The following is an 18,377-nucleotide window of genomic DNA, read 5'->3' as shown; positions in this document are numbered from 1 at the left end:
AATTAAATTTCGCAACGAAAAGTAGATCTGAAATTTTATAGATTTAATTTACGGACCGAAGCCAGTACGTGATCGTAAAGGTGTTTTGCAGATTAATTGGATAGTTTATACAGCTGTAGATATCATGTTTAACATTGGAAAGATTTTGATCGATATACTACTAGTATTTCAATATTATCCTGATAGTGTCACGGTAATTATGACGTGTGAGAAATGGATTTAATGGTAGTTTTCAATATTAACGTGTGTAAGTTCTAAGTACGTAAGTTTCGTAAGTTCTAGGAAAATATTTAACTTATAGCGTTTTGCTAAAAATAAGGTCACCTGTGACGAGATCACGAATGTAGGTTGTTACATCCACCAACAATGCTCATGAGTCCTTTTATAATCTGAGAAAAGGCTTGAGGCTTTGGGAGTTTCGCGCATGCGTGGTTCCCGGGTCGATATATGGTGACGTCAGTGGAAGTTCGGCTTCAGTCAGCCGCCCGTTGCCACATCGCGATCATGTGGCTGCAATGTATCGCTGCGACGGTGCTGATTGCCGCGGCTGCATCCCGCGAAGTCTTCACCAATTCGTTCCTGGTGCGGTTCAAGAGGTCGCTCGGCCACGAGGAAGCCCACGAGGTCGCCCTCCGCCACGGCTTCGAGAATCTTGGCCCGGTGAGCGGCCACGTGATTATACGTAAACATAAGTTTAGGCTCTATCATATTTACGAGCGTAATATGATTTCGCGTGGAAATTGCCAAATGCGCTACTTTAGGCTTGACCATTTAAGAATATAATTTCGTGCATTTTAATATGCGTTGAATATTTAAATGACATTGCTGTTCTATAATATGTGTTTTGGAGTTGATATATTATTTACTTTTCAATTATAAAATATTATACAAAGTTTTAAGAAGATTTGAATTTCAAAATTTCAACCACAAACTCGCGCTTTTGTATAGTTTGTAGACACGGAATAAAATAAATATACTAGATACATTTTGATCAAGTAAGTTACCTACGTACTACACAATTTATTCGTATGCTAACCGAATGTACCGCGGAAAATAGTTTATGAACGATGTAAACTGACATTGTTTATATTAATAATCTGTTTTTTAATTTTAAAAATAAAATAAAATCTATATTGTGTCATATATCTAGAATTTGTTTATCTAATTTTTAATAATTTTCATTAATTTTCATAATTTAGCATAATATCGTACCGTGGGTTGGTGCGTTTTGTTTGCTATATATTATTATTAAATAAAACTAATTATAATGAATAGCTTTTATGAATTATATTAATCTATCAAATAAATGACAGAATTTTATTGGCTATATTTAATCGTGATATATTATTAAGTTTATATCATATATTTTATTTGTTACATTATTCGTTTGAAATATGTACATAAATCTACAATAAGAAACAAAAGATATTGTTTTCCCTTTATAAGGTGGATGGGAAAAAAGGCCACTTGATGATCAGTTGTGACCACAGTCTATAAATATAGGCACTGTGTGAATAATAAACTCCCATTTACACCGTAAATGCACCGCCAACAATAGCAACTTAAATGTTAGACCTCTCGTCCCTGATATTAAAACTTATAAAACATAATAATCATTATGATTATTTAAATGTAAATCTTAAAATTGCTGATTCAAGCCCGGGCAAGTACAACTGCGTTTTCATTAGCTTTATTTGTGGTTATATTTCATCTAGTGCTCGGCGATGAAGGAAAATATCGTAAGGCACTGATGTAGCACGGTAGAATAGCTTCGTTAGCCCAGCAGTGGGTTATTTATAGGCTTTTTTTACTTACATTGTTATGTTTGTTGGTGTTAGAAAAGATGAGCATCCACAACCCCTACCAATAAAGTAAATTACACATAAGCAAACGTGCTTGCTAGAGCATTTATATATTACTAGTTTATTTACAATACTTTCAACCCGCGGCTTCGCGTCGCGTCTTTCGGTAGCGGTAGGACAGTTTCTAGGTATAAAAAAATGTCTGTCCTTCCTTAGGGTTCAAGCTTGCTTCATATTAAATTTTATCAAATTCAGTTCAGTGGTTTAGCCATAAAAGTGTAACAGCCATACAGGTAGCACTTTCGCGTTTATAATATTCGTATAGTATTGTATCCATAAAGAGAGCGGTGAACACATGAGTAGTTCACATAGTGATGCGAATGTACCGACTTAGATACGATACCTACGATAACATTTGATATTGTAGAGATAAGTGAATTACCCCTGACATTGATAAAAATACAATTGAAATGCGGGCTAGTTCAACGAACGAATGCTTTTCTGGGAGACAATTTAAAAGTTACAACACGCATTTTAAAACGATATATTTGTAGTTAGGTACGTCGAATAAAAAGAGAAAATGTGCTTTTTTATTGTTAGCAATTTTATAAATTTATAACATTAATAATACATTATCCTATTAGAATGTATACAATATGCAAAAGTGTCTCTTTACTAACGCCACGAAGGCTTTCCAAGGATAATTTATATTTTTATCTATATTTAGTATATAAACACTTATTTACCAATTTTTATTACAAGTTATATAGCTGTTATTCGGTGGTTGCACAGTCATGGATTGAGAAGTGGATTACATTATGACCATTATCCATCAAGTGGTCGATTTGCCCGCCTACCGTATTTAAACGGTACTTACGGCTTGTAAGAACTTTTACTTCTTTAAAGTTATTGATCGAAAGGGGCACGTTATCAAGCTTAACAGAAAAACAATTATTGTATAACACGAAGTGATAGGTCACGTTGTTTTGTCTTCCTCCTAAGTTCAGGGTTTTCATCATTTTCATCAGCTTGTGTTCCTTCATTGCTAGAAAAAGGGCCCTCTTGGAGAACGCATTTGAGCTCGTTCTTCGGCTTTTATTTTCTAACTGCCACCAACTATTATGCATATTTCACACGACATTGTCATAGGATATATATGGGATCAATATCTCATGTTTAAAGTCAAGTTCTGGGTGGATATAAGAAATGTCCAAACCAAATGTAGTCTGTTCTTTGGTAGAGCCCCAATACACTGTAGAGCTTAATTGGACTAAGACGGCGCTTTGTCCCCGCCATCATGAGAGATGATTAATTAATTTGTATTTTAAAAATCTTTAAATTATCACTTGAATATTTAAATTGGTCACATAAATCAGTAACTAATATTTATATAAATTCAAATAGTAACATTTAAGAAATGTTCGTTTAAATTTTGAATATCATTAAAAACTTACTTTTTATTTAAAAAAGGAAATGTAGTATATAAGTTTTATTACGTACGTCTTAATATGCGAGATGCCTTACGCGAACAGTAATGCGTTGGCTAAGTGCTCTGAGAGAGAGTCTTGACTTGGAAGTTCAATGCTAAGTAATGCTGATGTGGTAACGAAGTTTTGCTAAAGTCGATATTACTTTTGCGAATATATTGTGGCAAAAAGGCCTTCGCCATGGTATAATTTGTTATCGCGTGCTATTAGTATTTTCGCTACGGCAACATTTTCGTGACAATCGTAATTTCAATACTTCGTACTACGCGGTGATAATTTTAAAATATTTTCGCAAAAATTCTTGTCCGTACCTTTAAGGGTTCTCATTAATTTATTTTTTCTCAACTTAGTTGCACGGATTTAACTTTTAGACTTAATGTTTTAAGCCATGTTTCAAAACAACCGTTGTGATAATAATCACTTTCGCGGTGGTATTATTGTTCTTATTTAATATCTAGCTTAATACAAGTTAAATATCCAACATTATTGAGATGTAATATAAGAACTAACACTTACTTATCAACAATGTTGAACAATGCTGTGTCTCCTCCTTTCGAATGTCAAATCAATAATGGCAGAAAGAGCGAAATCAATGTTTAATTAAAAGCGGCTAAGCTATGTTTATAAGTTAGGCCGTAAGAGTTTAAATGATATGGGTGACACTCAGTTTTTTTTACTGTAAAAAAATTATTGTTATTGGCCCGAAACGGAATTAAAATCTAGGACCTCGGGATTTGCGGCATTATTTTTTTCTAGATAATTTATAAGCTAACATAATATATAGGTATTTTTTTTACATAGATAACATAAGCTTGTATTCAAGTAATAATGATGAGTATCAAGTTTGACTACGATTTGTGATCTCGTTGAGAAAAAATCCTATATAAAAGATCTTAAAATAATATTTGTTCCCAAAATAAAAATAGCTTTTGTGTTAATGTAGGACTTTATTTCATAATTATTTCACTTTATTTATAACATTTCTTATTTTTATCTGCCGTATTATATTTCACTTTCATTTTTGTTGAGCATCAGTTTTCAATATATATATATGGAATTTATTATTCTTAATAAAAGTAAACAAAATAGTTCTATTTTGTTTTCATACCTAAAAAAATAACAAAAGGCTTTCATTACGATGCCATATGGAAATTCATATCGATAATATAATATGTATTTCAAGTATTTCAAGTGTTCACATTCCATTGCCCGTTCAAAACATACCTTTTATGTCCCAATGTGTAGAACGAACTATGCTAAAAATCGCTTTTTGGTAAGAGCATGTGACAATTATAATAAAGGCTACTCTAATATAGATATCTTTAAGGAAAATTTATTTAAGTTCTTAGAAGCCTTAAAAAACTGTAATTGTGATTAATATTCCTATATTTTTATTTGTTCTGCTTTTTAAATTACATTTTAAATACTTTTCATATATTTTAATTAATTATTAAATAACTTGTTATTGTTAGGTTCACTCCATGTTTGAATGTAAAAGTGGAAACTTTGTTGGCTTATGTGGGACTTATTATGTTACCAAATGTTTTTGTATTATATTATGCTGTATGTTTCCCAAATAAATAAATAAATAATCCATTCTTAGGCATTTAAATTTATTACACAGCAGACGATTTATTTCTCAAATATTACCAAAAGAAAATCAAGCCTTAACATCATAATTACTATTCTTGCTGTTGTTTCGAAACAATATACAATATTGTACAAGTTTTATTGCCATTATATAAACATGGAATATAAATGAATTTCAACATGGACGTATAAAACAGTAATCATACTCGAGCTAGCTCGTGGGTAACTAAGGTATTTTATCGTCACATATCGAACTAGTTGCTTTGCGTGGTTTCACCCGCTATAAATGCTACTGCTCGCCTATTAGGGCGTAGCGTGATGTTGTATAGAGATGACTCCACCATAGACAGGCTGGCTCAATACAAGAATAGTTTAGTTGTTTTTTTGACTTTAAATCAGTTTTAACAACGTGGTTTTTTATTTCAATAATTACTATTTATATTTGTTTATTGATGGATAGTTATCTAATAATATATTTACTTTTGTATATAACTACAATTTCCCGTTTCGTCTTAATTCTCTAATTATAAAAGATTTCTAGAGAGTCGTAATAGCTCGTATTATTATAAGAAAATAAAATATTTCTAAAGTGAAATTACTCGTGTGTGCATAACTTGTAACGTGACTCAAGTTTTAATATTAAACACGTAACTATACGCTAAAGCCCGTGTTGTGTACAGAGAATGTATCACAAAGCTCAGTTGGCGTCTGGCACATATTTGTTAAGCTGCCGATGTTATATAGTAAACGAAATAATTATACATTTCATAATAACTTAGTTCGTAATAATAACGCAATCACTACGTTAGCAAACACTTTGTGAAATACAATACAAAACCTTATGTTGATGCCAAATGAAATAAATGTTTTTTTGAATCATGTGATAATCATGAAACAGAATTTAAAACCAAATCTATTTAGATTTGGTTTTAAATTTAATATATATTTATAAAATTAATTTATTAAAAGAAATTGCCGAAACGTACATAAAATACACATAAATATACAGACTAATTGAAAAACTCCTCTTTAAAAGTAGATTCAAAATTATCGTTTATGATGTTTAAAGTACAATTGAGTATGTAAATAGTATATCCAACATTATTTCTTATACAAACAAAACACGAATAAGGTACGTTAATATTTGACACAATCGTTGTTTCACACATAGAATATTGGTCTTTACGTTTAATTATGTCCAAATAATTTGTTAGTGATTGTATAATTCAATATATTAGTTTTTTCAATATGTTCAAGATAAATACCGCTAACAGTAACAGCCTGTTAATGTCCCACTGCTGGGCTAAGGCCTCCTCTGCCTTTTTGAGGAGAAGGTTTAGAGCTTATTCCACCACGCTGCTCCAATGCGGGTTGGTAGAATACACATGTGACATAATTTCAATGAAATTAGACACATGCAGGTTTCCTCACAATGTTTTTCTTCACCGTCAAGCACGAGATGAATTATAATCACAAATTAAGCACATGAAAATTCAGTGGTGCTTACCCGGGTTTGAACCCACGATCATCGGTTAAGATTCACGCGTTATAACCACTAGGCCATCTCGGCTTACCGCTAAGTTATATATAATCAGAGAAAACACCGGTTAGTATTTGTGTTTATAATTCATTGCATGTAGGAAAATATTGTAAGGAAACCTGCATGTGTGAAATCAAATGTACCCCATGTATATTGATTAGCGACTTGATAATATTGCCTCGTCGGCCTAGTGGCTAGATTTAATGCCGCAGATCCCGAGCTCCTAGGTTAAAACCTTAGGTCCGGCCAATACAATGTTATGAGCTTTTCCGTCGAATATTCTCAGTAACCGCTCGGAGTCTGGTACTTGAAAGTTAGTACACTCCCGTGCCTCGGAAAGCACGTAATGTCGTTGGTTCTGCGCCTGAACTCTTTCAGTTCGTGTCGGACTCTGCGTGTTTTGGTTAACTACAAAATATATTGGTATTGTATTATATTTTTCTTTCTTCTTTCTTTCTTTATTTTATTTTCTCTCTCTTTTTCTACTTAAACATCGAAGAAAATATTTGTATAGCTGATATTTGTATGTCTAAAATTTCTATTTCTAAAATACTTAAGGCCCAGTGTGTTTTACCGTCACTGCCGACACGAAGTTTATTTACCAAGAACAGTAATTGCAACGGGAATTTGCTGGCACTCTCGCTATCATTTTACGCTACAATAATTTGTCCAGTAATTATAGTGCGTTAAATTTTAATCCTTGTTAATAACAGATTTATTAGGTTTGAAAACATTAGGTGCATGTTAGGCTAGGAAACTGGTCCATACTTCTGGTGACCCAAGAGATGGCGCTTATTTAGCCGAATGGGAGTCTAGCTGTGCAGAGAGGCAATAGTGCCAGCGTCGTGGGTACAATGCCACAGGGCAATCTTTTAGACAGCGTGTTTTTTCTAAAAATTTGTAATGCGTATTTTATTTTAGTTTTAGCTATAGAATATACGAATAAAAAATATTTTAAATATATACTCAACATAAGATAATATATTTGTTAATTGTAATTATTTTAACTTAAAACAACAAAAATTAATTACTGGTTCGTGGTATTTCACAAATATAGATATATTTTTTTATGTTACAGGCAGGCAAATGGGCCACCTGATGGTAATCGAATCGAAACATACGTAACTACCTATTAACAAAACGACCCAATTTTGCTTCGGTAGAAGTTAAATCGGAATAGATTCAGAATTGTTTTGTAGCCGTTATGAATTAGTAGAATTGGTCCTATGTTTAATTAATGATTACGATCATTGTATTTGGAAATTGCATTAATCTTATCCGAATTTAACAAATGATGTTTGCTTGTACATTATCGTTATTAATGTTAATGGGATTACAAAGCATTATAACAATAGCGACCCTTGCATATTATAATTTTAGAAATATACTTTCTAATTATTTCGTCGCGAAACTCTAATTGTCTGTCTGTTAAGCTTTCATGGCTAAACCACTGAACGGAATTTGATGAAATTTGGTACAAAGCAAACTTGAATCCCCAAGAAGGACATAGGCACATAGGACATAAGACATATTTATACCTAACACCTGAACCCGCGATCGAAAACTACTTGTAAACATACAATAAATAAATGCACAGTACTATCTGGATTTAGTTCATTGAAGTTATGACTATGATTAGGATTTTCTTATTATTTTATGAATCAATATATAAATAAACAACAAGTGACATCAGTGTAATTTTATCGCTCCCTCATTATATAAGCACTCATGGTACTTTTGGGTCAAGGTTTTCTTATAATCATCACCGCCTTCCTTATGTCCACTTGACGCCATACAATTTGCGTATATATTTTAATGGCTTGTGTTTTCGAACTATGTTTGTAAAGACATTGACATACCTTTTTAATATAATTATAAATATACTTCAAATCTCATAAAAATAATTCAAATAATAACAACTATTTAATGTCAAAATATTATCAAAATCATGAGTACCAATAATATAGTGCCATTAAAGTTCCGCCATATTTTATTTATTATGACGTCATATACTATTTTCACGTTTAACGATATTCATCATATTTAAAATCTAAATAAACTCAAAAAGTATACAGTTTTGTAAAATAAATATTAACTTAAATAAAAATACACGTTAATTTGCAATTCACTAAATCAAAGTATAATTATAAATAATGTAGTATAAAATAAATATTATATTTAGTGAAAAAGTCACATATCTGAGTTTCAATTCCCATCGGCATGGTCGAATGTAGGTCACCAATTCGGTTATCCAGAAATAAATCCGTCCAGTCCGAACACTTCAATCCAATATATTTTTTCTTAATTTAAAAATATATTATAAAAAAACTTTAACGTTATTTGTTTTGTGAAATGACTATTGAAAAATATATTTCCGTGTACCCTGGGCTCAAGCCTCACATACATAATGTAAGAGCAAAATGTCTGTGCATGCATTATAAAGAAAATAGTCAATAAATTAGGCTTATGCTTGATATGATTTAAAACTTTATTTAGTCAATTGTAGTCTACCGCTAGATATCACTCTTCTAAGGTGCAATAAAGCGGGTCCCGCTACCTTCTACAATTTGTTAGTCCGTCTGGCTAAAAAAGCGCTGTTTTTATTAATTTTTCACACTATAAATGAATAAATAGGACTTTTACTTGTCGCATTATTAATACTAAGCAGTCGTTGTCGTTGTTAATTTTTTGTTTTGTTATATCTCCTATTTTTATTATATATATATTATGTATTTATTTATGTATGTATTTATTATAGTATATATATATATATATGTATATTTATATTATATATAATAGTAGTGTAGTATATATATGTAGGTATGTATTATGTATGTAGTAGTGTATGTAGTATATAGGTAAACTGGCTTGTACCCTTCCCATTTATAAGTATTATGATCCTCTGCCCAAAGGTTGCCTGGAAGAGATCGCTGCTTAGCGATAAGGCCGCCTGTTGCACCTCATGCAAATGCAAAATTATAATTTTTAGTTTTAAGTTTGGGTGCAATAAAGTGTCAATAAATAAATAAATAAATAAATAAATAAATATAAGATACCAATACTTATTAAAACGGCTCATATAAAGCGTAAGCAATACAATTTTTTTTTGCCCTGGGAATCCCCGAAGACAAAATATATATCTTCGTATATCTTAATTCTATATAAAAGAATACCCGAGCACATTTCGTTCCATATAAATAGAGACGTCTCAATATAATAGCGGTAAGTAAAACGAGAGTTATATTTCACGAACGGATTTTATTTGAATGGAGCAAGCCGAAGCTCTCGCATCGTTGGCAATGTATAAAACCGATAAAGTTTTTTTAGCTTTGGTCTTATTTAACTTGTCTTTTAGTTACTTTGATTTGAGAGCTTTACTGCTTTTTTATTTCAATTTTATTACAACGTTTCTCGTTCATGTAACGTTTTACAATGAAACGATTTGAACGAAAAATGTGTTACATTTTTTTGGTTTTTTAAAAGATTACAATAAATAATTGTGTTTGTAATTTTATTTAAAATTAATCATTAATTTTGCAACATATAAATAAAATATTCAATGGCGCCTATGTTATAAATATACTAAAACGTATTTCTATCATTTTTTTTTTGGTATGTATAATTTAGTGTAAATACATTACATTATATGTTCAAAATATTATATAACCAGTGTAAAAAAGGCACAAGCAACATAACTTTTTGGTTTCCAAGGTTGGTGGCGCATTGACGATGTAAGATGGTTAATATTTCTGCTTTGATGGGTGCTGGTTACCACTTACCATCTGGTGGGCTATTTGTCAATCCGCATAAAAAAACACATGTTCTAGCTAATCAAGACAGTAAGTAGCTCTTATCTCGACTTGCAGACGTTGTTGAGCGAGTCGCTCGCATTCGCGTGATGCATCTGAAGGTAGAATGTAATTAATTGAAAATGATAAAATTTAATACATAAAATGAAGATTCTGCTTTATAATTCTGCTTCTAAAACTTTAATAACTTGATCATCTACAGAAAACAAAGGCCAATAACAGATCACTCAACAGAAGTGAAATATTTTTATACCATTCGCCATATATAAGATAAACTCGAAACTCATAATAGAATTATTATAAACCTTTAAGTTTTAGAGCCAATGTCACACGCATTATAATAACGTATCACCGTAAGTCAATACTTCATGAGTGAGATACAGAGTGAGTTCTTACAGAATAACATTGCAGAAACGCTTTAATCAAACGAACTTTTAACTTTTACTGGTGGTAGAGCTTTGTGCAAGCTCGTCTGGGTAGGTACCATCCACTCATCAGATATTCTACCGCAAAACATCAGTACTCGGTATTGTTGTGTTTCGGTTTGAAGGGTGAGTGAGCCAGTGTAATTATAGGTACAACATTTTAGTTTCCAAGGTTGGTGGCGCATTGGTGATGTAAGCTATGATTAACATTCAGAAAAGTTGCAGTTAAATTAGCCTGCAAATGTTGGGGACAGTTAGGCTAAGCTTATTTCACGATGCTGTCCCAATGCGGGTTGATGGAGTGTCAGTATTATTTTCTACCACCACATGTAGGCTTCCTCATAAATTAAGCACGTGAAAATTCAAAGGTGCTTGCCTGGGCTTGAACCCGCAATCTTCGGTTAAGATTCACGAGTTCTAACCTCCGTGCCATCTCGGCAAACTACAATAAACTAATTTATAAACAACACCGTTATATACATGTCTCAGGTTAAATTACAATATCTGCCCATGTTCATGTCTATGGTTGTGTGAGTCGATTGATCAAAATGACATTATATGTCCTAGACATTGTCTATGAAAACATAGACGTCAGAGTGACGTCAAGGTTTCATTGAGGGAAACTTGTTTATATCGTAAATTATTATTTTATTGACCTTTTGTCTTCAAAGAGCTGTCAGATAGATTATGATGATTTTAGATACGCGTGGGCTTACGCGAAATGAACTTGATAAAAAATACTTAAAAGAAACCCACACAAATGTAACATTATAAATATGTATCAAATGTAGTCTACCCAAGTATCCGATTTGACTTTTAAATATAGTTGTATTAAGTTACTTTTATAAGTTTAAAAATAACACAAGAAGTAATAACAATGGATTTATAGATTTTGTTGATAGATCAGAAAAGTTAGCAGTAATAAATTGTTGTTCTTCGCAATTCGAAGAGGTGTAAAAAAGACCCGCTGAGTTTCTTTCGCCGGTTGTTCTCTTCTTAACTCCTGGTATTTTCTTGTCAATCAATAAGTAAGTGTAAAAATAAACTAAAAGCTTCTATATACATTGAATATAGAATTTTGATTCGATTGAAATCAACTATGGGATTTAATACTTTGTTTACGTTTCAAAAACTTTTGCCTTCACCGTCCATGGCAGTGTGTATTGAAATATTTTCTATTTTCTGAGTATATTCTTCGAAACTCATTTCACATTGAACGGAAGTCACTAATGTAAGTGATATACTTAATGTCACTCGAGTTGTAATAACACCCAAATCAGCTTGGTGATATTTTTGCGGCCCAAAATTCGTTTTGATTGTTTTCCGCATTAAGTATACCAGGGCCTACCCTACCTATTAATAGTGAGCGTAATAATTCATATATATTTTTAAATATTTTCGCTATTAGATTTGGATCTCAAAAATGAATCTAACATTACGATAATTACTTCATGGAGATGTAATATTATAACCGAATTATTGAAAATGATATAAATGTATAGTATTTATGGATATTAAATTAATATAGAAGAATTGTTAGTAAGTAACGTTTGGCTTGAAAATTATTTTTAAAAACGTTTAATGAATATAAAAATAAGTTACTAATCTTTTAACGTGAATAAAGTAGCGTGCTACGAATGCCTTCGTGTTGACATGTTTATTTTTTAAATAAATTTATTTTTAAGGAAACATCTATTTTCATCTTCGTAATAATACATCGTTTTTTTTCATTATCTACGCGATAATATAATATACTTTAATAAAACTTATTCCTGTTCTTTAGCTTGGTAAAGGTAGAAGACCTTTACCAAGCTAAAGACTTCTCGAAGATTTCTTTTACTCCAATAGTTGATACACATGAGTCAGAATCTCAACCGACACATGCATGTTTTCTCAGGATGTTTTCTCCACCGCGGAACACGAGATAAATAATAATAATGCTAAAAACAGATTATTAAGCCTATGAAAACATACCCGAGCTCTTTCGATTATCATTTACGTGATCTAGCGACCTTTCGGTTCTTAAAACAAATAAATAAAATTCGTAGTCTGTAGGTATGTAATTGGATATAAATAGGAACTCGGCTTTAACCTACTTGTAAATGTCATATCTATTTGATATTTTGCAAGTACATATCTGTACGTATCTTTGGTATTTGAAGTTATTTAAAGGACTTTTAAATCATTCGAGTATGGGCAATTGGGTTTGTTCCGAGGAATTTTATTTCACTGACAAGGTTGTTTAATTTTTAGTTATTTTAGCTATAATTTGCTAACTGAATAAGTTACGTACTTACGTAATACACATAGCTCTATTAATTTTCGATTTTCGCAGCCCATGTCAGTAAAGCTGCCAGTCATGTTTTTTCCGACATCTTCAACAATCATCGTCATATTTCAGCCAAGTTTACAAAAAACCTTAGTGAATTATACAACTAAAGCTTCCTCGTGAAAACCGTATGAAAAACCGTTGGTAGTTTTTGTTTTTATGTTTAGTTATAATAATGATTTACATGTATTCTTAGACTACATTTAAAAACTGAATAAAGTATTACTTGGACTTGTGGGAAGTCTGGTTCCGGCTCATGTTAGATAAGTCCAACTTTCTAAAAAGATTACATATATTTTTTAATTATTATCCTATTATATAGATATAGGTATAGTTTTTAGCTATCAAGCAGAGTGCTAGTAATAAACGACTTCGGTTCATGATGTTAAAGTTTTTAATGATCGTAAATAATTTATAATAGTTTTGTATGTTTTAGTTATAACAATTTTTTATGACGTTATTTTGTATAATCATTTGTAAGTTTAAACGTAGGAGGTAATCTCCGAGAGTAAATTATTAGGCTGTATCAAAAAAATGACCGTTTTTTAACCAAATATTTTTATTATTATTCCTTTGATATAAAATGTAATTAATACTTAAAGTATAGTCAGCCGTCATTAGCCATTTGCTAGCCAATTGCTCGATCCCACGCTGATACCATTCCTTGGGATGGCTGTCAAAGAACTCTTGGATCGCTATTTTAACTAACGCAAAATTATCACTTTTTTCCCCTGAAGAAAATGGTATATGGATCGAAACAAGTAGTAACCTGATGGTGCAAGGTCTGGACTTTATGGTGGATGAGGCAGGAGTTCGAACCCATAAAGTTCTTCAACTTTTATTTGGTTCGACGGAAAAGTAGAGTTCAGAGTTCATAGAGAATCCATCAGAATCAAATTCGTGATGCATAACACCTTCAAAATTCCAAAAATCGCAAAACATGGATTTTATATCAAGTTGCCCCCTAGCAACCGGAAAAGCAGTTCGACCGCAACCTAGCCATTACGGGTATTCATTAGCTCACGCGTATTCGGATTTCGTCAGTAAGTCCACTTTTCATCACAGGTTTTTTATGGGGGTAGGGCTTTGTGCAAGCTCGTCTGGGTAGGTACCACCCACTCATCAGATATTCTACCGCAAAACAGCAATACTTGATATTGTTGTGTTCCGGTTTGAAGGGTGAGTGAGCCAGTGTAATTACAGGCACAAGGGACATAAAATCTTAGTTCCCAAGGTTGGTGGCGCATTGGATATGTAAGCGATGGTTGACATTTCTTACAATGCCAATGTCTAAGAGCGTTGGTGACCACTTACCATCAGGTGGCCCATATGCTCGTCCGCCTTCCTATTCTATAAAAAAAAAAAAAAAAACAGGTGATCTTCCGGTAAAATCTCATACCGGAAGGGTTTTTCAAAATTTTTTTTTCCAAATTGCTAACCTCTTAGCTGATTGCTGAGGAATAAGTTCGTGAGGGACCAGTTTACTGCATTTTTTTACCTTCCCCATGGAACGTAGATGGCGACTTATAGTATTTTTCAACACATCACACTCCACACACAATTACGGATGATGATGATGATGGATGAATTTGACTCAACAGCTTCCTGCAGAACCTCATATCAACCTCAATATCCACTAATAGTCGCCCGGAGCCCTTCTTCCTTTTCAACTAGTTTTTTCTGCTAATTTTTAATCAAACTAACGCCGCGCAGTGCGCTGGTCAAGGACGACACTTTTTCCCTTCATAATTAACAATTTTACGAGTTACTTCAGCGGTTGTAATTTTTTTTCTAGTAATGCATTAAAATTACAAGGATTTCGAAGGACACTGTCATGTTTCTTCTCTGAAACAAATAACAAAAACCAGGCTTTTTTTTAAAAGTCAAATGGGAATAAACAAGCTTAGAGAATGCTCTAAAGGAATTATTAAGTATTGGTAAGTATAAAATAGGATTAAAATATTAACAGACCTTTAAATCTTGAATATGATAAAACGGTATTTTTTGATACACTCCATATTTCAAAAATTCCTTTACAAATATTTAGAATGAACTTGAGGATGAACATAAGTTATATATAATATCTCATTAAAAATATTAATAATAAGGATTTCTCGTGAAGACCAATTTTGAACTGAAATCGACGAAAAACGGTCGTACAAATTTTTCGAAGGCTGCGTTAACCGAAGATATGTTCGCATATATTAATGTTTTTTATAAAAAAGTTGTATATTTTAAAAAGACCTATAAAATAGTCCAAAGAGGTATACGGTTTACGGTTAATACACAGATTGATAAAATATTACTCAAATATGCATAGAAATGATTTTAGTATGTTATAGTCTATCTAGTATATTATTAAAACTTTTATGTATATAATTCAAAAGATATTTTGTCCTATAAGTAGCATAAGAAATATTAAAAGTGAAATAACGAGATTTAAGCCGTAATTTGGTTGTCCAGTACCTAATTATTTATTCGAAATTGTACATTAAGGCTGCCCAGAAATAGCAGATTAAGCCGGAACGTGATGTTATAACCAGAAAGGGCATTATGCATTCGTTATCTGGGATAGGATTGTTTGTAGCAACGCATACAAAATCTATTTAATGAATTGGGTTAGAGGAATGGTCTTCCATGGGTTTCTGCGTTAACTATAATATGTCGTGATTATTCAATTTATAACACAATACTTTTCGTGTTGAATCTTAACAAGATGACAGTATTTATATACAAAATAAACAAATGAAATAATTATCTTATCTCAAGGGAAACTAGCCAACTGCGCAGGATATATGTATAAGTGTGTGCGCGAACACAGATGCAATCTATTCCTTTACACTCATTATCCGATGGGACGGCAATCCTATGCGATCCGATGCGAAAAGAGTTCAGAATTAATAGTTTAACGTGCTTTCCGAGGCTCGGCAGTGTAAATACTTCCAACATCCAGACTCCGGGCTGCGGGTTATGTAATTTAAACGTACTACCTGGCACGAAGAGAATTTTAAACATATAAACCTTGAAAATTTCGTGCCTTATCAAAGGCCGTGTTTAAGTATGGATAATATCAATACCACACGATCTTTGGTAACATATTTAGTAAAATATTCACATGTATATTAACTGTGGCATTTCGGTCCATAAATGTTTTAGACCATCAAGTCTATCCTTTAATTTCATATTAAAAGTAAAACTTGAGAAAGCTTGGAATATATATAATAATAAAATATTAATAGCTTGTAAATGTCCTTTTGCTGCTCGAATGCCTCTTCTCCTTTTTTTATCATAAAGCTTACGTATTCCACCACGCTGGCAGATTATCAACCACTTCATGCTTTTCTCACGAATGTTTGCCTTCAACTCCGAGAACGAGATGAAACGTAAACACAAATTAAGCCCGTGAATGCTTAGTGTAATCATTGGTGTAGATATATCTTGTAACAGACCAGATTATCAAACACATAAACATCTAAAGTGATCTATAATATTCATACAATCAAACTCTAGTCTAGTGTATTTAAAATGTAATGGGATAAGGTTTATTTTCATAGTGTCCAAATTTTTAAATACTTTACATTCTTAGAAACCACTGGTGTTTTGCTTGTTACCATTTTAATGACAAAATGGATGGTTTTAATAATTAAATGACTTTAGTTGTATGAATATTTTTGATCACTCTAGAGCAGTGATTTTCAACTACTGTGCCGCGGCACTTTTGTGTGCCTCGAAATTCTAAAAGTGTGTCGCCAAATTTTAGACATAAGTATGTTATTATAAAATAATATGATTTAAAAAGTAAAATCCTTCCAACTGTAATAGATATATAAATCCATAAAATTTGATTGAGTTCGTTATCTATTTTACGCAGTGTGTATAGGTAATTAAATAATTTTTAAGCTTATATTTTTGTTTGTGTGCCTCCACATTTTGAAATCGTTAAGTGTGCCGCAAAAAAAAGGTTGAGAATCACTGCTGTAGAGTCTATGGTCTCATGCTACTATCTTTGATTAGATTAGCTACAAGGCTACGCGTGAGTAGGGTCTATGTCAGTTAACTCGGAAACAATTACGACGTAAATTGTAAATAGTGAATAATCAAGTCAAAAGACGAATATTAACAATAATACAATGAACGCACGTGGTTAGAAAGCGTCAATTTTAACCGATGATCGTGGGTTCAAACCCGGGCAAGCACCACTGAAATTTCATGTGCTTAATTTGTGAATATAATTAATCTTGTGCTTGTCGGTGAAGGAAAACATCGTGAGGATACTGCATGTGTTTAATTTCACCGTAATTCTGTCACATGTGTATTCATTCAACCCGCATTGGCGCAGCGTGGTAGAATAAGCTCCAAACTTTCTCCTCAAAAACGAGGGGAGGCCTTAGCCCAATAGTGGGACATTCACAGGCTGTTACTTTAATATGACGCTTAATATACCAAAAATGACATTTCTAAAACAGTATAAAACGAAAATAGCAAAGTTACACGAACATGCAACTGCACAAGAACAAGTTGTGAAGGGGATTAATGAAAAGCCTCTTACGTCGTATTGAACAAGTGCATTGTTACGCCATGCCTTTATGTGCACTATATACACGTATTATATAATATAAAACAAGATAGGTTATTATATAACTTCGCTTACTACTATTTTGATTATGAAATTAAAAAATAATACAAAATAAAAATATGATATATAAAAAAAAAATTTAGGAGCTGAATATTATAAAATTTCTGATGTTTTCAAGTGTTTAATATTAAAAAATTATTGCTAAGGTACAAAATTTCATCCCTCTTATATAAAATAATTAACTTATTAAGATATTACTAAGTACATATCAATTTGAAGTAACTGAAACTGAGGTGCGCAGCTACTTTTATGGTAATGATATATACTAAAACCTACACCGACTGACTGACTGAAACTGCATCTTCTTGTGTAAGTTATATGTTTATTAATTAATTAGTTTTCTTTTTCAGTTAGACATTACAAAAAGAATGTCTTCTTATTAGCGTAGATTTTTTTTAATTCACCTGAAAATCACTTTAAAAATTTATGTTATCTATATTGAAAACAAAGTACGACCTTCCCCGTCACAGATTATATCTCAATCTCTAACACAAAGGAATACATAATATAATTTATAATAGAAATAACGTTGATAATGAAATTAATTTTCAGTTCGCTATGTCTTTGTACGCATATCGTCACCAACAAAGTTATTTATAAGAAACGAATTTGATACAAAGTTAGAGACGATCGTCAGACGTTGAAAATTTCTTAAGGTAATATTTAATATTTTGATTCGTATCTTATAAAAACAATATCACCATCGCGGGAATTCCAGTACATGTGAAACAACGAATTAATGATTATTAAAAAATATTA

At 31.9% G+C, this 18,377-nt stretch overlaps 1 protein-coding gene across 2 annotated transcripts in view; it reads left to right on the top strand.

Moving 5' to 3' along the window:
* Positions 1-86: 86 nt before the first annotated feature.
* The window catches only part of LOC126775961 (neuroendocrine convertase 2), an 81,112-nt gene continuing 62,821 nt past the window's right edge, over positions 87-18,377 (top strand). The window contains exons 1-2 of one of the 2 annotated variants that reach the window (XM_050498190.1): positions 87-258; positions 400-660. In XM_050498190.1, the coding sequence (XP_050354147.1) occupies positions 448-660 (213 nt within the window). In that variant the 5' untranslated portion in view covers positions 87-258; positions 400-447. Of the gene's footprint in view, positions 661-18,377 lie in introns of both variants that reach the window. The other variant, XM_050498189.1, reaches the window with a different exon arrangement.

This window comes from Nymphalis io, chromosome 19 (assembly GCF_905147045.1).
Source record: "Nymphalis io chromosome 19, ilAglIoxx1.1, whole genome shotgun sequence".
Classification (NCBI taxonomy): domain Eukaryota; kingdom Metazoa; phylum Arthropoda; class Insecta; order Lepidoptera; family Nymphalidae; genus Nymphalis; species Nymphalis io.
The sequence above is the reverse complement of the archived record's forward strand: the minus strand, read 5'-3'. Positions and strand labels throughout refer to the sequence as shown.